The sequence below is a fragment of the Triticum urartu genome, unplaced genomic scaffold, assembly GCF_003073215.2.
Source record: "Triticum urartu cultivar G1812 unplaced genomic scaffold, Tu2.1 TuUngrouped_contig_836, whole genome shotgun sequence".
Classification (NCBI taxonomy): Eukaryota; Viridiplantae; Streptophyta; class Magnoliopsida; order Poales; family Poaceae; genus Triticum; species Triticum urartu.
Window position 1 is genome coordinate 24654 of NW_024119300.1, and position 25377 is coordinate 50030.

General features: G+C 44.1%; 1 protein-coding gene across 1 annotated transcript; it reads right to left on the bottom strand.

The window, feature by feature from the left end:
* Positions 1 to 17054: 17054 nt before the first annotated feature.
* LOC125531906 (kinesin-like protein KIN-8B) lies at positions 17055 to 25356 on the bottom strand. Its single transcript, XM_048696124.1, has 16 exons — positions 24665 to 25356; positions 24491 to 24568; positions 24224 to 24340; positions 21843 to 21928; positions 20979 to 21123; positions 20783 to 20878; positions 20195 to 20286; positions 19733 to 19834; positions 19504 to 19650; positions 19281 to 19431; positions 19091 to 19153; positions 18760 to 18996; positions 18517 to 18621; positions 18330 to 18443; positions 17714 to 18244; positions 17055 to 17529 (listed from the first exon to the last, which is right to left on the bottom strand). The coding sequence occupies exons 1-16, from the start codon at positions 24710 to 24712 to the stop codon at positions 17506 to 17508; spliced, it is 2136 nt and encodes a 711-aa protein (XP_048552081.1). The 5' UTR covers positions 24713 to 25356; the 3' UTR covers positions 17055 to 17505.
* Between the last annotated feature and the right edge of the window lie 21 nt (positions 25357 to 25377).

Here is a 25377-nt window from a genome sequence, read left to right on the forward strand (position 1 = left end):
TCCGCGAGCGCCAGCTGTGGAGTTTCTTTAAAGGAGCACTTGTGAACTCAGGAAGACCCCTCTGGACAGGGTCTGGAAGTACGACGTCCTCGATGTAGAACCACTCAAAGTTCCACTCTTCAGAAGCCTTCTTCGGTGTGCCGGATAGGTATCCGGTCTCGGCAATGCGCCATATTTCGGCTCCGCCCACTTCAAATATTGATCCCTCGTGGTTACGTGGGACAAGGCAGAATAACCTTCTCCACAGTTCAAAATGGGCCTCACAAGCCAGGAATAGTTTGCATAAAGCGACGTAACCCGCAATGTGCAGGATGGAGGCTAGAGTAAAGTTGCGTAGCTGGAGGCCATAATATTCCAGAAGCCCTCGGAGGAATGGATGAATTGGAAATCCCACGCCCCTTAGCAGATAGGGGACGAAACACACTCATTCCCCCACGGATGGATTGGGGAAATCCTCTGCCTGGGTTTTGCCGTTGAAGGAGGCCAACCCTGCTCGAACAAGGACTAGATCCGCAGGGGGGAGAAACCCCTGCATTTGCAGCTCCACCAGTTGACAGTGGGATACGAAGCACTTCTCCCATTCGCCTCTTTATGGGCCGCATGGACGGGAGGAGGGGCTGGTGACGCTAGACATGTTGGAGTGTTCTTTCCTAGCAACCTTTGAGGATTTTCTCCGCAAGATGTTGAATGGATCTGGGATCCAATCTCGTTAAATAGACGTTGTCCCTCGCGTGGCTGGGGTGTTAAGTGCAAAAATACCCTGACCTCTCGCATTCGCTCGACACATGGAAACTAAAGTTGTTGATACACAGAAGCCGAGGGGTACAACATTAAATGGAAGGCCAAACACACTACTTGGAGGTCATCGGTGGAGGAACCCGCCTTGCAATGCCGAAGATAGTCTATGCGCAGAACACCTCATCATTGAAGACTGGTTCGGGGGCTACTGAGGGAGTCCTGGACTAAGAGGTCCTCGGGCGTCCGGCCTGTTAGCCATGGGCCGGACTGATGGGCTATGAAGATGCGAAGACCAAAGACTGTACCTATGTCCGGATGGGACTCTCCTTGGCGTGGAAGGCAAGCTTGGCGATCAAATATGTAGATTCTTTTCTTTGTAACTGACCTTGTGTAACCCTAGATCCTCCCGATGTCTATATAAACCGGAGGACTTAGTATGGAAGAGGGATTTCATTATCATAGTCATACAGGCTAGATTTTAGTTTAGCCATCTCGATCTCGTGGTAGATCAACTCTTGTAATACTCATATTCATTGTTGAGGAAATCGTTAACTGGTAGTTGCTCGGTCGGCTGGTGAGTAGGGGATTAATAGGCTAATCGGCAAGTTAATCGGCCATTTAATCAATTAATCGGACGATTTATCGGGTAATCGACTATTTGGGGACCCTATGAGTAGGGATTAATCGGCAAGTTAACTGGTTAATCGGATGAATTCTTGAACAGGGCTCATATTCATCAAGATCAATCAAGCAGGAAGTAGGGTGTTACCTCCATAGAGAGGGCCCAAACCTGGGTAAACATAGTGTCCCCTGCCTCCTGTTACCATCGACCTTAGATGCACAGTTCGGGACCCCCTACCCGAGATCCACCGGTTTTGACACCGACATTCTTCATCTCCAAAACATTGTCATGATCTCTATCATCACCGGCATGACACCATGATCTCCATCATCTTGATCTCTATCAACATGTCGTCACATGGTCGTCTCACCAACTATTGCTTTTGCAACTATTGCTATCACATAGCGATAAAGTAAAGCAATTATATGGCGCTTGCATCTTATCCAATAGAGAGACAACCATAAGGCTCCTGCCAGTTGCCGATAACTTTAGCAAAACATGATCATCTCATACAACAATTTATATCTCATCACATCTTGACCATATCACATCACAACATGCCCTACAAAAACAAGTTAGACGTCCTCTACTTTGTTGTTGCAAGTTTTACGTGGCTGCTACGGGCTGAGCAAGAACCGTTCTTACCTATGCATCAAAGAAACCACAACGCGGTATAGTGATTGCTTTTTGATCTTCAGAAAGAACCATGTTCATTAAATCCGATTCAACTAAAGTTGGAGAAAAAACTGACACCCACCAGCCACCTGTGTGCGAAGCACGTCGGTAGAACCAGTCTCGCGTAAGCGTACGCGTAATGTCGGTCTGGGCCACTTCATCCAACAATACCGTCAAATCAAGAATCAACTAGTGACGGCAAGCAATATGTATATACCCACGCCCACAACTCCTTTGTGTTCTACTCGTGCATATAATATCTACGCATAAACCTGGCTCTGATGCCACTGTTGGGGAACGCAGTAATTTCGAAAAAATTATTACGCACATGCAAGATCATGGTGATTCATAGCAAGGAGAGGGGAGAGTGTTGTCTACGTACCCTCATAGACTGTAAGCGGAAGCGTTATGATAACGTGGTTGATGTAGTCGTACGTCTTCACAATCGACCGATCCTAGTACCGAAAGTACGGGACCTTCACGATCTGCACACGTTCGGCTTAGTAACGTCCCATGAACTCACGATCTAGTAGAGTGTCGAGGGAGAGCTTCGTCAGCACAACGGCGTGATGATGATGATGATGATGCTACCGGAACAGGGCTTCGCCTAAGCACCGCTACAATATGACCGAGGTGGATTATGGTGCAGGGGGGCACCGCACACGGCTAAAAGATCAATGATCAACTTGTGTGTCTATGGGGTTCCCCCTGGCCACGTATATAAAGGATGTAGGAAGGAGGCCGGCCCTCATAGGGCCCGCCCAAAGTGTGGAGTCCTACTAGGACTCCCTAGTCCTGGTAGGATTCCACCTCCTACATGGAATAGGAAAAAGGGAAGGGAGAAGGAGAAGGAAGGAAGGGGTGCCCCCTTTCCCTAGTCCAATTCGGAGCAGTCCATGGGGAAGGGGCGCGGCCACCCTTGAGGCCTTTCTCTCCTTGCCCGTATGGCCCATTAAGGCCAAATACGAATTCCCGTAACTCTCCGGTACTCCGAAAAATACCCGAATCACTCGAAACCTTTCCGATGTCCGAATATAGCCTTCCAATATATCGATATTTATGTCTCGACCATTTTGAGACTCCTTGTCATGTCCCCAATCTCATAAGGGACTCCGAACAAACTTCGGTCATCAAATCGCATAACTCATAATACAAATCGTCACAGAACGTTAAGCGTGCGGACCCTACGGGTTCTAGAACTATGTAGACATGACCGAGACACATCTCCAGTCAATAACCAATAGCAGAACCTGGATGCTCATATTGGCTCCTACATATTCTACAAAGATCTTTATGGGTCAAAGCGCATAATGATATACGTTGTTCCCTTTGTCATCGGTATGTTACTTGCCCGAGATTCGATCGTCGGTATCTCAATACCTAGTTCAATCTCGTTACCGGCAAGTCTCTTTACTCGTTCCGTAATGCACCACCCCGCAACTAACTCATTAGTCACTTTGCTTGCAAGGCTTATATTGATGTGCATTACCAAGAGGGAAAAGAGATACTTCCCCGACAATCGGAGTGACAAATCCTAATCTCGATCCATGCCAACTCAACAAACACCATCGGAGATGCTACCTCTTGAGCACTGTGTTGGTTTTCCACGAAGAGGAAGGGATGATGCAGCAAAGTAGCGTAAGTATTTCCCTCAGTTTTTGAGAACCAAGGTATCAATCCAGTAGGAGGCTACGCGCCAGTCCCTCGTACCTGCAGAAAACAAATAAATCCTCACAACCAACGCGATAAGGGGTTGTCAATCCCTACACGACCACTTACGAGAGTGAGATCTGATAGATATGATAAGATAATATTTTTGGTATTTTTATGATAAAGATGCAAAGTAAAATAAAAGCAAAGTAAAAGCAAAGGAAATAACTAAGTATTGGGAGATTAATATGATGAAGATAGACCCGGGGGCCATAGGTTTCACTAGTGGCTTCTCTCGAGAGCATAAGTATTCTACGGTGGGTGAACAAATTACTGTTGAGAAATTGACAGAATTGAGCATAGTTATGAGAATATCTAGGTATGATCATGTATATAGGCATCACGTCCGAGACAAGTAGACTGACTCCTGCCTGCATCTACTACTATTACTCCACTCATCGACCGCTATCCAGCATGCATCTAGAGTATTAAGTTAATGAAAACAGAGTAACGCCTTAAGCAAGATGACATGATGTAGAGGGATAAACTCATGTAATATGATGAAAACCCCATCTTGTTATCCTTGATGGCAACAATACAATACGTGCCTTGCTGCCCCTAGTGTCACTGGGAAAGGACACCGCAAGATTGAACCCAAAGCTAAGCACTTCTCCCATTGCAAGAAATATCAATCTAGTAGGCCAAACCAAACTGATAATTCGAAGAGACTTGCAAAGATAACCAATCATACATAAAAGAATTCAGAGAAGATTCAAATATTGTTCATAGATAGACTTGATCATAAACTCACAATTCATCGGTCTCAACAAACACACCGCAAAAACAAGATTACATCGAATAGATCTCCACAAGAGAGGGGGAGAACATTGTATTGAGATCCAAAAAGAGAGAAGAAGCCATCTAGCTAATAACTATGGACCCGTAGGTCTGAGGTGAACTACTCACACTTCATCGGAGGGGCTATGGTGTTGATGTAGAAGCCCTCTGTGATCGATGCCCCCTCCGGCGGAGCTCCGGAACAGGCCCCAAGATGGGATCTCGTGGATACAGAAAGTTACGGCGGTGGAATTAGGGCTTTGGCTCCGTATCTGATTGTTTGGGGGTACGTAGGTATATAGGAGGAAGGAGTACATCGGTGGAGCAACAGGGGGCCCACGAGGTAGGGGGCGCGCCTGTGGAGGGCGCGCCTGGGGGGGTAGGCGCGCCCCCCTACCTCGTGGCCTCCTCTTTTGTGTCTTGACGTAGGGTCCAAGTCTCCTGGGTCTTGTTCGTTGAGAAAATCACGTTCCCGAAGGTTTCATTCCGTTTGGACTCCGTTTGATATTCCTTTTCTTCGGAACCCTAAAACAGGCAAAAAACAACAATTCTGGGCTGGGCCTCTGGTTAATAGGTTAGTCCCAAAAATAATATAAAAGTGGATAATAAAGCCCAATAATGTCCAAAACAGTAGATAATATAGCATGGAGCAATCAAAAATTATAGATATGTTGGAGACGTATCAGGAGACACCTATAGAGCACCTTTATAATCACCCAGTTACGTTGTGACATTTGGTAGCACACAAAGTGCTCCTCCGGTATTCGGGAGTTGCATGATCTTATAGTCATAGGAACATGTATAAGTTATGGAGAAAGCAATAGCAACAAATTAAACGATCATCGTGCTAAGATAAACGGATGGGTCAAGTCAATCACATCATTATCTAATGATGTGATCCCGTTAATCAAATGACAACTCATGTCTATGGTTAGGAAACATAACCATCATTGATTCAACGAGCTAGTCAAGTAGAGGCAAACTAGTGGCACTCTGTTTGTCTATATATTCACACATGTACTAAGTTTCCGGTTAATACAATTCTAGCATGAATAATAAACATTTATCATGATATAAGGAAATATAAATAACAACTTTATTATTGCCTCTAGGGCATATTTCCTTCACAAACCTACTCCCACTTGGAGTAGGACTCCCCCCCTTGGGCGCGCCATGAGAGGACTGGCCCTCCCCTCCTCCACTCCTTTATATACAGGGGAGGGGGGCACCCCATAGAGACACAAGTTGATTGTTTAGCCGTGTGTGGTGCCCCCTCCACAGAATTCCACCTCGGTCATATCGTTGTAGTGCTTAGGCGAAGCCCTACGTCGTTAACTTCATCATCACCGTTATCACGCCGTCGTGCTGACGAAACTCTCCCTCGGCTTTTGCTGGATCAAGAGTACGTGGGACGTCACCGAGCTGAACGTGAGCAGATCGCAGAGGTGTCGTGCGTTCGGTACTTGATCGGTTGGATCTCGAAGATGTTCAACTAAATCAACCGCGTTTCATAACGCTTCCGCTTTCGGTCTACGAGGGTACATGGACATACTCCCCTCTCGTTGCTATGCATCTTCTAGCTAGATCTTGCATGATCGTAGGAAATTTTTGAAGTATTGTGTTTCCCGACAGTAAGAACAACACCTTAGCTGCGGTCCACATAACAACTTATCAAGGCAATGAACTTAAGTCGATGAATCATGGTGAAAGTAACTAGATGATATTCCCATGTGTGCTCAAGAGGTTTTTAATCAGTATTAGAAGTTCCATCGGCTTTTCCTTAGCAACATTAAGGAGTGGGACACTTGCTGCACCTTGCTACTTTTGTTTATTGCTACTAGTTACCTATTATCATGTTATCAAATGAGATCTATCAAAATCATTTTATAGCACTTGCGGAGAATACCTTGATAAAAACAGCTTACCGATTCCTTCTGCTCCTCATTGGGTTCGACACTCGTACTTATCGAAAGGACTACGATTGTTCCCCTATACTTGTGGGTCATCAAGACCCTTTTTCTAGTGCCATCGCCGGGGAGTGTAGCGCTCTTGGTAAGTGGAACTTGGTTTATTATATGTGCTGAATTTTATGTACACTTGTTATTATGGAAGGCAATCCTTTGAAAGGCTTGTTCAGGGTATCTTCGCCTCGAGCACAATTGGTAAGAGATGAGCCTCCACCTACTGAAAATATTTATTATGAAATTCCTGTTGGTATTATGGGAAAATTGCATGCTAATCCTTATGTAGGAGATGGATAAACTTTGTGGATTATTTAAGATTGAAGGATTACCGAGGGATGAAGTTAAAAATAAATTATTCCCTTTATATTTGGAAGGAAAGGCATTGGCATGGTACAGACTATTGGATGATTCTGATTCATGGGACTGGAACCGAAGGAAGCTGGAATTCCACTAGAAACTTTACTCTATGCACTTGTTAATCGTAATCGGAATTATATAACTAATTTTTGGCCGCGTGAAGGACAAAGTACCCCTCAAGCTTGGGAGAGGCTTAAGGACTTAATGCTCAAATTCCCCAATCACGAGCTCTCGAGAGATATTATTGTTCATAATTTTTATGCTAGACTTTCTCTTCATGATAAAGAAATGCTTGATTATTCTTCTACTAGTTCATTGTCAGAAAGAAGTATTGAATGCAAATGGGCTATTATTAAAAGAATTAAACACAAAACTGAAGATTGGGAGGTTAACAAAGGTAAAGAGCCAGGTATAAATTTAGAATATGATTGTGTTAAGTCTTTTGTAGAAACAAATCTTTTTCATGAGTTTGTGCAAAATATGGACTTCTGAGATAGTAGTTAAATTTTGTAAATCTTTTTCTCCTCACTTTGATCTTCCTAAAGGGAAGTGGTTTAAATATCCCTGAACCTATTAAAGGTACTTGTGAAAAACCTATTATTGCTAATATTGAAATACAAGCTTATTCAGCTAATCCTATTGTACCCTACTCCTTATATTAAAAGGCCTCCTTTTCTTGTTAGAATTAAGGGGCATTCTAAGGCTACAACTATGGTTCGTAAGAGTTATGTTAAAGCAAATACCCCCTGAATAAATTAAAGTAGAACCTTCAATAGCAATGGCTAAAGATCTCTTTGTTGATAATATTGATGAGCATGATATATATTTCTATGAAGAAGCTGCTAGAATTGCTAAGCCTGTTAGGAATGGACATGACAAGATAGATAAAAACAAAAGATTTGTTGAAATGCCTATTGTTTCTGCTAAGATTATAGATCATTACTATCATGGTATATGTGATATTGGTGCTAGTATAAGTGTTATTCCTTTCTCTCTCTATCAAGAAGTTATGTATGAAATTTCACCTGTAGAGATACAGGAGGCTGATTTCACTATTTATCTTGCAAATTGGGATATCATTTCACTGCTTGGGATTGTGGGAGATGTTAAAGTCTTGGAGAAAATTCCTTATTTGACACCGTCTTAAAATCTGGTTCCTTATTTGACACTGGAAAAGTTTTTCTTCCCTATTTGACACTAGTCCTAAATTTTATTCCCTATACGACACTTCCGTTCATTTTGAGTCTAAATGACACCTGAAAAGACGATTTTGCCCCTCATGTGGTACGTGTGCGCGCGTGCGTGTGCTGTTGCGTGTGTGGGTGCAGGCGCACATGTGTGCTGCTGCTGCATGTGTGTGTGCATGTGTGCTGCTGTGTGTGTGTTTGCTACTGCGTGTGTACGTGCGCGTGTGTGTGTTGTTGCGTGCCTATGTGTTGCCTGCGTGTGTGCTGCTGCGTGTGTGTATGTGGGTGTGTGCTGCGTGTGTGTGTGTTGATGTGTGTGTGTGTGTGCGTGTGTGTGTGTGTGTGTGCACGCGCGCGTGCGTGTGTGTGCGCGTGCATGTGTGTTGGTGCATGTGTATGTGTTGGATGCGTGTGTGCTTCTGCTTTCGCACTGATGTTGCGTGTGTGCGCTATTGCCCCCCACACACATACCACATGAGGGGCAAAAGAGTCTTTTCAGGTGTCATTTAGGCTTAAAATGGACGAAAATGTCATATACGGAATAAAATTTAGAACTTGTGTCAATTAAAGAAGAAAAACTTTTTCAGTGTCAAATAAGGAAGCAGATTTTAAGATAGTGTCAAATAAGGAATTTTCTCAAAGTCTTGTGTGGTAAGATCAAATATGCTACCGATTTCTTAGTACTTGGATCTGAACAAGATAATTTGTGACCCATTATATTTGGTAGACCCTTCTTGAATACTATTAATACTGAAATTGATTGTGTTACAGAGAAAGTTAAAGTTAAGTTTGGTGATGAATATCATGAATTAAAATTTTTCTAAGTTCACCAAACAACATGATCATGAAGATTTGCACAATGAGGATGTTATTATTGGTCTTGCTTCTATTGAAGTGCCTCCTACTAATCGTTTGTAGCCATATTTGTTAGATCATGAGAATGATATACATATGAATGAAAGGAACAAAATGGACGAAATATTATTTAGGCAGGAACTTATTCTTAAGCATAATTTGTCTGCTAAAATTTTGGAGATCCTCTTCCATCTAAGGTGATCCTGTGTTTGAATTAAAGAAACTCCCTAATACATTAAAATATGCTTACCTTGATGAAAAGAAAATATATCTTGTTATTATCAATGTTAACCTTTCAGTGCACGAAGAATATAGATTATTGAAAACTCTAAAGAAACATCAAACTGCAATTGGATATACTATGAATGATCTCAAGGGCAGTAGTCCAACTATGCGTCAACACAAAATTCATATGTTACCAGATGCTAAACCCGTTGTCGATCATCAACGTCGCTTAAATCCTAAGATGAACTCGTAAGAAATGAAATACTAAAGCTTCCTAGAGGCAGGTACAATTTATCTTATAGATGATAGCAGTCCTGTTCATTATGTCCCTAAGAAAGCCGGTATTATTGTCGTTCTTAATGATAAAAATGAACTTACTCCACAAAGAGTTGTAACTGGTTATATGATGGTTATTGAATTTAGAAAATTGAAAAAGGCTACTAGAAAAGATCATTATCATTTGCCTTTTATTGATCAGATGCTAGAAAGATTAACTAAGCACACACATTTTTGCTTTGTAGATGGTTATTCTGATTTTCTCAAATACATGTGTCTCCTGAAGATTAGGAGAAAAACTACTTTTAATTGTCCTTTTGGAACTTTTGCTTATAGAAGAATGTTGTTTGGTTTATGCAATGGACCTGCTACCTTTCAAAGATGCATGACTGCCATATAATCTGATTTGTGTGAGAAAATTGTTGAAGTCTTCATGGACGATATCTCCGTCTATGGAACTTCTTTTGATGACTGATTGAGCAATTTTGACAAAGTTTTGCAAAGGTGTGAGGAAACTAGTCTTGTCTTTAACTGGGAAAAGTGCCACTTCATGGTAAATGAAGGTATAATACCCAGCCATAAGATTTCTGAAAGAGACATTGGGGTAAATAAAGCTAAAGTTGTTGCCATTGAGAAAATGCCATGTCAAAGAAATCAAAGGTATAAGAAGTTTTCTTGGTCAGGCTGCTTCTTATAGAAGGTTCATTAAGGAATTTTCTAAAATTTCTAGGCCTCTTGCCAACCTTTTAAAACCATTTATTTTTCATGGTGATTGTGTAGAAGTCTTTGAAATACTTAAGGAACTTTTATAATTGCCCCTATTGTTCAATCAATGAAGAAATGTTGCAGGTCTGCTGGGTTTTTCCTGTTTTTAGAAGGTGGACGCGACACTTCAGATGATTAAATATGGTAGTCTTGTAGGTATGCAAAATCAGTATCTTCGAAAGGCCTCATAGACAATCATAAACCGCATGAGAGTGTTTGTTGATACTATGGCTAGGGTTTATGGAGACTTATCTGCGAGCACCCAATGTCGACTAACAATGAATGTAGCAAGAGGCTGGCCTGGGATGCTTGGGGGTGTCTATTTGTATACATTGCAGATGGAAGAATTTCCATGCAACTTGGCATGACCAATTCACCGGGTATTTTCATGATCCCAAAATTATTTTGGAAGTAGTTGTCTCCGAGGATTTGTGGCTTTAGCATTGCTACTTTGAATTGCTTGTATCTCATAATGGAATTAATATCTTGCGGATATCTCATTTGTTTGCTAGGCTAGCATGTGATATTGCTCCACCATGCAGCTACATGGTGGTAGGGATCAAGGCAACTATCTAGCCGATGGCATCTATTCATCTCGTTCAACATTTGTGGAGATAATTTTCACTCCCGAGGCCAGAAAAGTAAAGCACTTTGCAAGGATGAAAGAAGGAGCGAGAAATGACATTAAAAGAGCATTTGGAGTGCTACAAGCTAGGTTTGTAATTGTCCGGGGTCCTGGTCGTTTCTAGAACAAGGATGTCTTGGCAATGATCATGACATGTTGTATGATCCTACACAATGTAATCATCAAGGAAGAGAGATATGTCAAGCTCCGTGGACTAGGAAAACGTTGGCATAACTATCAGGCCTCATGGGCACACAAATACGCACTCAAGCGTTTCGCAAGGCTTACCTATAGATTGATTACTGGGTCCCCAATTACAAGCTGAGAGATAGTGTTTCTAATTTTCTTTAACTCATTTTTTTATTTGATTAATTTGCTTCATTGGATGATTTGTTAATTTGGATGAAATGTTAATGCGCAAACCCCTGGTTCTTGCACGTGGTGGAGGTACATGATTCGTACTTCAGGATCAATAAAGATTGTTGCGGATAACTCTTGTTTTCTGCTAAGAAAAAAAGCACGGCTGCACTGAGAATGCTTGCATTAGGTACCGCTCATCGATGTCGTTGGTGAGATGGTGCAGATGGGGGAGAGCACGTACCTTAAGACCACTTTGAGATTACCCACGCTGTGGTGCAGATGTTTAGAGCAGACTATATGAGAGAACCAAATGTGCAAGACACAACATATTTGATGGCTATTTGAGCGACAAAGAGGTTTTCAGGTATGCTCGGTTCAGTTGATTGCATGCATTCATAATTAAAAAAACTACCCTAAGGTTTATGCGGGTTGTACCAAGATCACATCAAAGAGGTCACCATCGTAATAGAAGTATTGGCATCAAGGGCCTTTTCGATTTGGCATGTCCTGTTCTCACAACAACATCAATGTGCTCCAGCGATTTCCGTTGTCCAACAGATTTTGTAATTAGGATGTACCATCGTGCAAGTACACCGATGGCCATAACTATAACATGTGGTACTATCTTATCGATGGTATCTATCCTTAGTGGACAGTGTTTGTGAAGACCATATCCGAAACCTATGGCAACAAACAAAGTCAATTTGCAACAATACAAGAAGCCAGTAAGAAGGATCTGGGCAAGGCATTCAGAGTTCTCCGAGCTCATCGGGGTATTGTTCATGAAGCTTGTAGGAATCGTAGATTTTGTGGCAACTAATTACATGTTGTGTCATTTTACATAATATGATTGTCGAGGACAATTGTGAAGGGGCAGTCCGAAACCATGATTTTGAGAAGGCTAGAGAACAAGTGCACATCCCAAAACAAGATGAAGATCATATTCTGAATTTTCTGGAGACTCAGTGACCTTGTGGAGTATATATTGACCCACAATAAAAACCAAGGAGTTTAATGTTTCAATTGTGCATTTGGAACCAATTTTATATTTGAACTATGTATTTTCCTTGCCACAAACAAATGTTATTTACGTGTGGTATTCATGTAGTAGTAGTACAAGATTGACTTGCATGGATTTGAGGTTTTACCTCCCGGAGTCGTAGCAGGTATGCGGGCACGGCGCGTGGTCCTCCCTGGCGGCCGGAGTGGAGCTGCGAATCTTGTCCCCTGGACCCCCCCGCGTGCAATGCCTTCAATGGAGCATACTACCGGCCACATCCCCCGTTGCGTTCGCGGCAGCAGCAACCCGTCCGGTCCGTATAATATCGACCCCAGCGGCCGTAGAACAACAGCGCTGGCACGGGGAAAATCGCCGGTTTCACTCCCCTGGCCCGGCCGGTGTGCGTACGTACGTATTTTGGAGCCTCACACATTTGAGGTTGCTAGATGTGCTCATTTTTTGGCACTTGGAGCCTCACACATTACAGCTGCGTGTCGGCCGTATCCTCGGATTCCTGGGGTCGACGCCCTCGCTCGTACGTCGCCGATTCCGATTTCGGCTGCGCATTTAATGGATCGGATCGGAAGCCTCACCGGTAACTCTGACCCGGGGCATGGTCGGAGTCAATGGCGGCCGATCAATGCCTCCGGTACAGTACTACTCCTCCTCCCACTCCCTTGTCCTACTCTCTGTATCTTTGTACATGCTCATGGGTCGTATACCAGCACAGCTGCTACACTGTGTACCGTACTGCGTACGTAATATACCCCCCCTGCATTGAGAGCAGCTTTATAACCGCACCAACGACGCTGACTCAGACTCGCCATGGGTAAACCATGCCATGAATTACTTTCTCAGAAAACCGCACCTCATCCTGCAGCCAGCCAACGACTGCGCGAGTTAACCCGCGGTGTCAGCCAGCCAGCCAGCCCAGAGGCTGGCCGCTGCTCGCACTACAGTAAAACCAACTGATCATCACGCGTCGACAAGCAGTATATTTACTGCTCGTAGTACACAGTATAGTTAACGTTCGCCTTCACTGCAGATTATTCAGGCCTGGCGGTACGCTGCGTGTGTGTTAATAACTGATCACCCCCGTCGCAAGAAGTTACTGCGCGTACTAGTACCACAGTCAGTTTAGTTTAGTCCTTACCACTAATCGTAGTACTACTACTTGGACAAGTAATCATTCGAGCCTCAGTTTCCTACAGTAGTTTTCCTTTTTACTGCGGACCATTCACGGCGTCAGCAGTGGCCGTGGTACTTGAGCAAGCAAAGCAGGCTCGCTCGCCCGCTGTCGCTGTTGGTGGTGGCGGGAGTATCATCGTTTTCTACCGCGCGCCCCCGGTCCCGTGTCCGACGCCGCGGGCCCACCGGCCCCCGCTCGGCGCTAGATGCCACGCCGGTCAAATTCTTGCGATTGTCTTGCGCTCGCCCTGCACTGGCCCAGAGCCCGTACCACCACCACCCGCTGCTTTCGCTCGCGTGATTCCGAGGAAATTTTCCGCCCTCGCCCGCTCCCGCTCTCTTCCCCTCCTCCTCCTCCTCCTCCTCCTCAGAGTTTCGCCATTGGCTGGCCGGAGAACACCACTGGAGGTGAGAAAAAACAACACCTCTTTGACTGCATGACGCAATGCATGCCCGTGTAGTACTGTACTACGCGCTGCATGCTGCAGTTTTTAGTGTAGGTCCCAGCGTTTACAGGTTAAGCGAGCAGGCATGGCGTAGTTACTGCGAGGTTAAGGGCCACTGAACCAAACTGGGCAGCAGTGACAGCACGGGCACGGGATGAATCTGATTCTGAATGCTTTCCTCGTCTTGTGTTTGAATGGATGCAGAGCCAAGAATGATTAAGCTGCTAGTAAGCACCAACAGTCACTTTTGCACAAAGTCACTGCCAAAAGGGAGATAAGTTAAAGTTTTAGCTCCCTTTATCAGCAATCACCACAGCTTTTATCGATCGCTGGCTGAGGTTAAGAGCAGACACTAATGATGATGACGATGATAAGTGCACCTCCGCAAACTGCATGTGTCGAGGTGAAGTGCGATCTTAATAAAGGCCCTACAAAATCATGCGTACTACGGTACTAGGCCTCATCCATCTTTAAACTAACCATGGCAGATAAGATCAAAATGTTACTACTACCACTAGTGCGATCAATTAGCCAATAATGCAAGCAGTGCTGTATACTAATTTTTTAAGGTCCCGGGGCTGGTAAAAGAAGAAAGAAAGTGAAGGCCGAGGCTCTTTACCCCACGCCTATCATGTGAGGGAGGGAGGGGAGGCGCTTTGGAGCAGGTGAAAAGAAACAAAGGGAGGACGGAGCATAGGCGACCGTGAATGCATGGTTCCAAGGGAAGGGAGGCTCCACGGCGGTCACGTACTCCCATCAAATCTTTGGTTGTAGCAGCACTGTGCGGTTTCTTCTCACTTGATGGAGTACTCCCATCAAAGTTTTGGAATTAAGCTCCATCGTTGAATGGATGGAGCTGACTAATTTTACTTGGGCTTGATAAGACTATTATAGTGGTGCTTGGCCATAGAGTAGTTTTTCAACGTCGTAGTAATGATCAATTATGTCCTAGATTAGGGCGTGGGATAGTGGTAGCCTAGAGCCAAGTAAACAAATGGCGGTAGCGTAGTGTTTTTGCGGCCAGTATATTTGGTTAGTGGGATCACTACTGCTTCTGACGAAGACGAAATTGCAAGCTCCGAGCTGGCCGCGCGCTGTACCCCGTGCAAAGCCGTCGTCTATCTCTTTGAAAACACCCAGGCCCTATTCGTTTCAAAGGATTTTCACAGGAAATCTACATGAAGTGCTGTTCCAGATGGTCATTCGGATCAAAGGAAATGTTGATTTGATTTCCTCTGGAATGCTGCTCTGACGACGTGATTCCTCAGGAAATGAAAAATCCAGCCTGGGCTCATGTTAGGCGTATGCCCGAGGCAGATAGATGGCTTTTCAAATAAATAATTCTGTAGGTACGTGCTTTTCGTGAGAGAAGCACCATGCAATCAAATAAAATATTCAGAATCTCGCTTTCTTAGCGTCTAATGATGGAGTCTTCCTCCATTTTTTCCTATGCTGTGCCGAACGCCCATTGCTTTCTTTTTCCTCTAGTTTTGAATCCTTAGTTTTGCACTTCTATTCCTTTATCATTCCTATGGTTCCCTCGATTCCTATGTTTTCTATTCCTGTGAACCAAATAAGGCCCCACTCACACGCACAAACACAGAGACAGAGAGACGGGGCCAGCCATGTTTGTTTGCCCAAGGCTGGTCATAGTTGGGGTAACTTAGATAGTAACTTAACACATCTCAAGGCAATTTTGCTTATGTGGCAAGTATTTAATGAGAAAAGAGGTGTTTGAAGTAACATAATATGTTATTGTAACATAGCGCCTCCCGAGATAAAATGAGTCTATATGCTAATAAATGAAGCGATTTATGACACCACTATTATGATATTTTGCACTATAAAAGTAGTAATTTAGACTAGTGTCATATGCATGACACTAGTATAAGTTACTCCCCACTATGACCAGCCTAATCAAGTAATCAACCACGCTCGTCTTATTTACCGCCCCAAGCAGCTGGATGCTACCAGGGCCTACAGGTTATAGACAAGACAGCCAGCGGCTTCCAAAGCAACCCTGCACTGTTTGTTTGCTTATACGTACCGTGTTTTCGTTTGCAGGAAACGCACATCAAAAATGAAAATGCGTGCACGCGATCAGACGAAGGCGAGAGACCACACAACTCATCACAAAACGAAAGACAGAAAAAGGCAAAACAGCAGCCTACCGAGTAGCGACCCAGCAGCGGCCTCGGGAGCTGCTTTGTGTTTTCACGTGCAGGATCCGCCGCGAGTTTGCGCGCCCGAAACAGCAACGCCACGCCACGCCGTGCCGTGCACACCGCCGGTAGACCCTGGGCCGTCGTCTGCAGGCTGCAGCGTTGGCTTGGTTCAGGTTGGTACGCCGGGCCGGGGTCACGACACGACTTGCACGCTTGTTCGATCGTTGCTCGCGCCATTCCGTGAAACATTTTCCTTTTCATCACCATGGCAAACAAGACGCAGGGCAGCAGCGGTAGTAGCGCTTTTGTTTGTTGGACCAAACAGGCTACCGAGTAGGCCACACGGGTGCGGGCGGTGGGCTGGTGGCTGGCCGTAGCCTAGGCCGAGGCCCCGCCCCATCCCCAGCCCCAGGTCGGGTAGCTAGCCACCCGGCGTGTCGACGTGCCGAGCGTAATGGCGAGCGCTGCCGTGCAGATTCAGCCGCTGCCGCGCGCGTTGCATTCAGACAGCCAAAATGTTTCTCTTCTCCTGCGTACATGAATGAATAACTCTCTATCGATGTCGGGTTGTGGGCTCGTAGCTTCTGCAGCAGGGACCATCCGGCTCCGGCATGAATGAATGAATGTGGTCTCCAGAGTGGGTGACGGGCGTCAGTCCAGGGGGGCGAAATCAATGAATGAATGAATCATCTGCGTCCATCCATCCGCAGATGAGATGAGATGAGATCCCCACCGGCCCCGGTCCAACAGCACAAGTTGTTAGTGCTATCTAGTACCGGCCCATGCGCAACACATGATGCCCCATCCATCCTACATACGGTACCCTGTCCTTGAGCTCAATCATCAGGCATCATATCTCCCAGCAACGGTGATGTCAATGGTAACTGCTCGCTCTTCATTTCATACGGTGTTTCAGCAACGGTCTCGAAAGCCCTCATTTATTTAGGCTCTGTTTGCATTTCGCTGTTGAAACCAGATTGGATAGTAAACGGGATCATTATAATCCATGGCGATGCCAAATGCAGCCTTGGGCCAACATTAGGGAATGTCCTTTTCATCTGTTGAAATTTTCCTAGGCAATCTTTGCAAGGGGGTACCACTTAGTAGCGACCACCGTGCTCGGAGCGGGCTTTACTTGCTTGATGAAGGGTTAAGAGTCGCAGCAAATTTACAGGATTCTTGGCCCAAAAGGTAGATTCAGCCCCAACAGATGCATACACTATACAAGGCAACAGACTAACAGGAGACATGGTACAGCAGGACTGACTACAGGAGAGACTAACAACTACTGTACAGGAGTGGAGTGCGCCATGTCACACACATCTAGAGGCACCAAAATGACCATGAACATGGCCTAGGGCATGGCAACAGCTTGGCCTAAACTACCAGTAACATCCTCTTATCAGATCCAGGAACTCGGCCGGCCGGTGTCGGCAGATGATGTGCACACAGGAGGATCATATCAGATTGCAGGCATCAGGCTGGTATTATAGCCATGTCAGCTGCTTGTGCGCGTTGACTCAGTGAGTCATGACTCGTGTGTCTTCTTGAATCTTGATGTCCTTCCTCTTTACCTTTCTCTAGAGCACGAATCCTGGAAAAAGGGGAAATCATAGTTCATGCGAGGACTAAAATGTTGCCACTTAGACTGTACCAGATGTCCTTCTTGATGGAATATGCTATCATCATGTGGTTACTTGAGCAAGTTGAAATCAGTGCGCCAACTCCAGAATTATGGAGTGCAATTTGCTTGTAGAAAAAGAGAGACAGACAATTACCTTCCTTTGCCTGCTGAAACCTTCAATTCCAGAATATGGGGTGCGAAGCTCGCCACTGCAGGGCGATCGCTCGCTTTTCGTTTCTGGGGTAGAATGGTATGGCGTTGACGCTCCACTTGCCCATTGTTTTCCATCACCAGCATAAGGCGAGGAGCCAGACATCATGTAGTAAGAGCTGAGATGTTCCTGCCTACAGATGGTAGGCGTCTCATGTTGATTTTTGAGAACAGACATGGTGCTGAAACCTTGTTGGAAAAAGCAACTAGATGGAGAAGAAGACTGTGACTGTGGACTAGGAAACGACATGAATGGTGGTAGCCTTCCATGGGGTGTAGCAACATCAGGGCTCGAGCTAGGCAAAGGACAGCCTTCCACAGTTAAGCCTTGCTTAGCAGCCAACTTCAGAATCTGTTTCTGGTTTAGCCCTGTTCCATAGAGAATGTTCCATAGGCTCCTTAGAGATTCCCTCTGGTTATGTATTACTTGGTCCCGCATAGCCATCTCAATTTGAAGCTCAGCATTATTCATTCCCTGAAGGATTCATTTTTTACATATATAAGCAGCTTGTGGGATATCATATTCTGGATGGAAAACTAAAGCTTTGGGGATTACTCACAAGAAGCCTGTATTGGCTGAGAATCTGCAGGTAAGTCCTGTTCCCATTGTTACTCGTAGCCTCCTCGATCATATCTTGGAGCTGACGCCTACGACTCTCATTCAGTTCAATATCCTACAGTGAAAAGGATAAATAGCCATGTAAGTTTGCTTCAAGGTAATAGAGCAAAATTAAACTTAATATGTACCTTTCTGTAGCCAGCACCAGCTTCATCATTGTCACGGATGTTGTCAAGAATAACTTGCCTCCTTGATGTTAAGGCTTGCAAAAGGGCATAATCCTTCTCATTCACCTGAATGCAAAACCATCAGTGCACTGTACATAGGGTTGAATTTCTCAGATATTTGTTGCGACAATAGATGTAGGAAAGAGCTGCTACAGTCTGTTTGATGAAAGAGTTGTAGGAAAATTGATCAGTCAAGTTACCCACCTGTGGTCTTGCGATTGCACCGTCAAGATGTTGGAGCTCCATCCGGTTACGCTTGTTGGTTTCTTCAAGTTCAAACAGTGCTTTCTGTAGATTTATGCGTTCCTGAACATTCTCACCAGTTTCCTGGCTCAAGACATTTAGCCAAGATAGCTCATTATCTGCAGCCTTTTCAGTAGGTTTTACGCTCAACTGATGCTCCTTATCAGCTAATTCCTTTTTCAACTGGGAGACCTCACCCTAGAAAGTGACAAGGCGACATACTTTAGTATTCTACTGTGGCCAAGAATTAGGTAAAACTGTAGAAATTTACTCGTTTCCCTGTTAGGCAGACCTGGAGATTCTCTATCATCCTCTGGTAGTCTTCAACATGATTGTCGATAGTTCCAATATTTTTCTATACAGGATAAAGAACAAACATCAAAATAATAGAACTTTATCATGTATGATTCAGAAAAAAAGATGAACCAACAGAAATAATATATCGTTGCGTGTGCGCTCAACCGAAAGAAACGGCCCCTTACATGAACATGTGTTTTTATCTCCTTAGCACGATCTGCATACTTGAGTGTATTGGTAGTGTGATGATACTGATCATCAGCTGGTGATATTGTGGCAATCATAACAGTTCGAGAATTACCAGAGAGACCATCCTTCAGAATTCGAGTTAATTTGCTGTAAATAGCCACTGTCACATAACTAGAATGGACAAAATCGGTTTGATAGTATAATGTCCACCTGACATACCTGTTGCGATATGGAACATATGCTAGACCTTTCTTATTTTGCTTGCCAAGGGCATTGATGCAATTTGCTAACGCTAGAAGTGACTTGTTAATATTTGCTCCATCTCTAAGCTTTTGGCCAAAATTGTTCGTTTCAGAAGCCCTCTCACTGCTCAAAGAAAATTGTTTTCAGCTTACTTTTGCTGACAGAGTGAAAAGAAAAGCAGCAGCCCCAAAAGAAAAGTTAATACCTTCCCGCAAGATCAACCAAGGCCAGCTTTCCACGAAGAACTTGACTACCATATTTTCCTTTCTGCTTGCGCCTTACAGTAATCTCCAGTACAGCGTGTGAACTTGAAAAAGAGAGCAAACGTATTTTCTGTGAGAATAATGTAAAAAAATGCCAGTACTATTAACTGATCGTAACTGTATTGATAAGAGTCACAATCTCAACAATTTAGCAGATTAAAGATATTAGGTAACCTTAGTATTTAAGTTTTACTAAGACGTATTCAATTAATTCAGCAAATACCGGCTAAGTCATCTGAAGGTTCAAAATAGACCGGGATTAGAGAGTTTGGTGTACTGATTTCAGGGAATGAGAGTTCAGGGTTTGATTTAGCTTTCGCCTACAAATTCAAGGTTTGTTTTGGACTTTTTCCTAAATAAAATGGAAGCATGAACTTTTAAAGGGGAAGCAGAAATTTTTTCACCGTGAAGAGGTTGCATTTGCTTCCGTGCTCTCTGTCTTTCGTCTGCTGTTGCCTATGTTCAAGAGTTCAAGGATCTTATCTGCTGAATGGACCTAGGAAAATAAGAGTTTAAACATCCAAATTTAGTTTATGCCAAAACCGATGGGAATCAACAGGCATGCTTTCAGAATATAGCATGACATGCAATATCTGGATGTTGCAACAGAATTAGACAAAAAAAAAAGGCTTCATACAAAACCAAGGACCAAACCGAATATCTTTGAAAAAAGAGACCACATAAAATAAACATTTTAATTATTTATTGCAAGCTTTTCCTACAGAATACTCAGAAAATATTGCAGCTTAAAAGCACAACAAGAATATCTACTCATGTCCTTTCATTGTCAACTTATCAGCTACTCGAAATAATTAGAAATGTTAAGAGTACTATGCAGATAACATTATGTGCAAAATAATAATTAGAAATGTTAAGAGTAACAAACAAAAAAGCAAATAACACAAAAGAAGGCCAGAATTAACACTAGCAGCCAAGACATGTAACTTATTACCAGGAAAAATAAATACTGTGAGGAAGGAAGAGTTGTAAACCTTAATTCTTCTTAAACCAGCGACTATTATGCCATGCTCGGGATCCTCACGAAGCTCTAGGTGACCTGAGGATTTCTCAAGCAAATCATAGATAACCTGGAGTTCAGAAAACCGACAATTATTTCACAGCTTATATGCAACACATCTATTAGGACTGATAATATTTTTATTATAAACACAATTATTTGCACATTACCTCATTGTATACTTCCAGATATGAACATGAGACTTCAAATGTATCTGAACTATCATCTTTTTTTATTTGATCAAAGATTGTGCGGAAGCTAAGAACCATAAGACCAGGATCACTCCGGCTTCCAACCATCGTATATGTTTTGCCACTGTAGAATCACATACAGCAGGGCATATTAATATACATATGGAACAACTTCATATTGTAGCTCAGTATCCAAGTATAGCAAAAATACCTTTACTGAATAAATAGTACATCAGTTCTTCGCCAGGGAAGTTTTGAAAAGAATGAAGCAAAAGAAACAAAGTAACATCCCATAGCAACTGGGAACAGTTTCATTTTTAGCATTTTGAACAGTCAACTACTTATAGCCGTAAGATCAAGACAGACCGGGACCGTGACTATCAAACAGACATGTACAAATCCTAAAGTCTTACTATCAAACAGACCTGGACGGCGACTTAGAAATAGCAAAACCATTTGAACAATCATTAAATTGGGATGGCAACTGACTAAGTGTGAAGTAAATACAATCTAGAGTGGACAAGCATTTAATCACTTTTTAACCTCAATTGCATGATTAAGAGGTAAGCTTACCAAGCATGGTACAGATAAGAAAATTTTGAAATAGAGGAAATTCAGGAAAATATAATGCGTTAATTCGATGAACACATCTGAAGAAGTGTTTGGACAGTATATCATCCATTTCCTTAAAGTTTAAAAACTTATGAAATTTACACCATATTTTAATGAGCGCAATTTATGAGATCCTTCAGAACTGTGATTGTAAAGCAGTACATATTTGATGATGGCTAAAAGATAAGCAATCTGCTTGTCAGTAGCAAAAATAATCCAGTGAATGCATACCTTCCAGTAGAGCCATACGCAAAGACTGTCACATTAAGGCCTTGAACTACACCCAAAACTGTGGGAGAAATATTCTTATAAACATCCTGTAAAATGAATGCATTTGTATCAAATTAAAATCGTAAGATGTTATAGTGTAAAACATTAACTACAAGAACACAGCATTTGTTCCCATGTCTTAAATCCATACACATCCAGATGATTCTCATTCTTGCAGTTTCCATATGTTCAGTGATAATAACCTTAAGTATGGAAAATTCTAATATCAAGACATAAACATATTAGCATCAGTTTGCACATAAATGCATTTTAGGCTACTGAACTTGCTGGGTTGTGTTGAAACACAATACTCACAAAAAAAATGTAATACATAAAATAATTACTTGTAGAAAGGGGGACTAAGTTATATCTATATACCTAGAATCAGTTAGACTATCTCCAACAGCAGACCAAAAAACATAGCCGTGACAAAAACACTGACAGCTCCAACAGCAGACAAATACCTATATGGCGGCCATATTTTTTTTTTGGTCCTGACCAAACAATGCTACAAATGATGTATATTTCGGTCACCGCTAGCAGCCAACCAAAAAACAAAACTGCTGCGCAGGAACCCAACCACCGCCAAGCGGCCTCACACTGCATCTGCGCCTGCCAATTCTGGCCGTCGGGCACCAGGGCCGCCCCAAGTCCCGCCGCCACCCCTACAACCACGGCCGCCCGGTCCCGCACAATTCCGGCCGTCCAACCATGCTCCACACCGTCGCCAAACTTCCCCGCCGCCGGATTCTGCCGTCACCATCGCCATCCCCGCCGAGCTCCCCCCCCCTGCCAACAGATCTGCCTTCTGGCCTCCCTGCGTCGCGTCGGATCGTCATGTTTCATGTGGTTCTCAAATTTTTGGTCTGCTGGAAAACCACAAGATTTTCCGGTGAACAAAAACCTTCTCTCTCCCCCTAAAATCAGCTTTTGGTCTGCTGTTGGCGATGCTCTCTTAGTCCAACCAATTACATATTATTACAATGGGGCTACAAAATTCCACATTAACAGGAACAATAAATCTATGCAGTATTTACAGACCTTGGACAAAATGGTGGAGCTTTGTCAGCTACATTTAAAGTTATTGAGCTGTTGTAGTTGTACAGGAAATACAGCTATATATTTGAACAAATACAACTATTTCTGAAACAAAGCACATTTGTTTTAGTATCTAACCGGGCAAGAGATTTGACTAGGCATATACACATTTCCAGCATCTATACATACCAGTGTAACATGGCCTGACCATAGAACTTTGATTGCTTCAACATTTTATGTAACATTTTTTACAAGAATGATTCTGACAAGATCCAGTGATAGTGCGATACAGAATTAAGTTTTTCAACACGATGTACGATGTTACATGACTCTTGCAAAACGAATCAAAATTAGTATTCATATGAAATCAAATCCTAATAGCGATTTAAACATTGTTGACAGATCTGTTGGGCTTTAAGAGTTATTAATACAAACACGCGTTTGTCAGGAACTCAGGATAAGCTGCTAGGGGTTTATAGCCTGGACTCAGACTAGCTCATAAGTAGGACTAGTTATGTATCTAATAACTTCCAGCCACTGGGTGCTCGCATGATCTCCCACTGGGTGTCACACAAAAATCTCAAAATAAATGCAGTGACTACAACTAACCGACAGATTTTTGAAACGTTAACACAGAAGAAACAAATGTTTTTTTTTCAAAAAGGGGTGACCACGGAGCAGAAACAAGTGGTACTGGGTTAAAACTTAATAACACGGTTGTAGAGCGGACTAGTGCAACCGTATCAGGGAGAGCCACTGTAGACGAACTACGAAGACCGTGGATAAAAAACAGCTGCCCAGCTAGTTGCACTTGATTACAGTTTACAGGGTAAGTGGTGAAGATACAGTGTAACAAAATGCCCCAGGCTCCAGTCCAGGTCACGGATTAAAAAGAGACCTGGGTTTTGGAAATTAGTTCTCTAAACTGGAGTCCTTTTCTCTGAAACCAGACGTATACGCGTTAGGTAGCATACCTAACAGTAACAAATACAGCCAATGCTTTGCTTAGCTCCAGACTGAATTGGCGTTTTGCACATGCCAATAGCATCGTTACAACCTAGAGCTATCCAAAGCATGAGCAACTCCTAGTTTTGGCAATTAATAAACCAAAGGGGTTGGTTGCGGTTTCGCTTTCTGAAGTAGCATTTCCTAAAATGCAAGGCATGACCAATCCAGGAACTCCCAAGCTTCAGTGCAGGTTTAAGACACTTACTGTAATCAGCATATGAGCCCATTGTCAAAAGCAAGCTAAGCAATTCAGGGTTAGTGCAGCACAAGCTAATGAGGTACATAAGCCTGCGTACCGTATTGGAGCATCCAGGCGCGTACACGTGATCGAAGCTGTATCTTTTCTCCTTGGTCCGGTTCTGGATGAGGTCCAGGTAGCCCTTGGAGATATCAGGGTCCAACACAGCTACATTCTGGAGAACCATACAAGCACAACATTATCACTACTAGTTTGCTATGCTACCAATACCATTACCATCCATGGCAAAATTCTAACCACCCATGACACAAACTACTAATAGTTCATAGCCCAAGCAAATCAAGCCAAGCCTCTGTCTGTTTACCTTGTCATCAATTACTTGTATGATGTGCCGCGAGCGCCGGCTCTCGTTGTCGGTCAGTGGCCTGCACTTGACAGCCACCTGCAAATAGATACAGGATCACATAATCAAGTAAGGCAATGGAACAGAAGTGCAGTTAAATCGCAGTGGATTGATGCAGAGGGTGTAGTGTGGTACCTGCAGCGTGGCCGTCTGCCTGGAAGCCGGAGCCCGGATGGTGGGCATTGCGCGGAACCTTCCTCTTCCTTTTGGGGGTTGGCCCCCAGCCCAGCCGACCTCCCTCCCTTCCTTCGCCCAGAAGATGCGGTGCCAGTCTAGCACAAGCCAACCCGGCCGCGCCCACGCCCACGACCCTTCGGAATCACGCCACACGGGGGCGGCAAAAAGGCGAGGCGCATCCCCACCGCACCAGCAGCACCACCAGCTGCCGCGGCGGCGGCGAAAAGGGGCCCCGCGAAAAGGAGCCCGCTACTGCCGCTGCAGTGGCCTCCCTGCTCACCGGTCCACCACCAAACCAACCCGAGCCGCCGCCGGCCAACACGGCCGAATGCCGGAGGAGTCGAGGAGAAATGCCGCCGCCGGAGGCCGGCTCCCTCCGCCAAAATGCGAGCCCGCGGAGCCGTGCCCAACGCTCCCGAAATCGCCGCGCCCGGGGAAGGAAGGAAGGAAGGAACGGCGGTTACTCCATCCACAGAAGAAAATGGCAGCACGGCCACAGGTCGAGCGCGTGTGTGATTTGGTGGGCGGCACGACGGGGCTGCAGGCGGGCGTACGAAGAGGATTCAGGGGATGAAGAGGAGGAGGCGGTGGTGGGAGGGAGGAGACGGAGGTGGTGGTTTAATGGGGGAGGAATAATTAATCGGCGGCAGCTGGAGAAGGCGACACGGAAC

Bases quoted from the DNA above. Each gene is read 5' to 3' on its own strand.
- LOC125531906 (XM_048696124.1), bottom strand. From the start codon at position 24,712: ATGCCCACCATCCGGGCTCCGGCTTCCAGGCAGACGGCCACGCTGCAG. The intron at 19,154-19,280 runs GTAAGGGGCCGT...TATCCTGTATAG, and splicing joins AGATAAAAACACATGTTCAT to AAAAATATTGGAACTATCGA. The intron at 18,444-18,516 runs GTACATATTAAG...TTTTCACTGTAG, and splicing joins CTGGTGCTGGCTACAGAAAG to GATATTGAACTGAATGAGAG.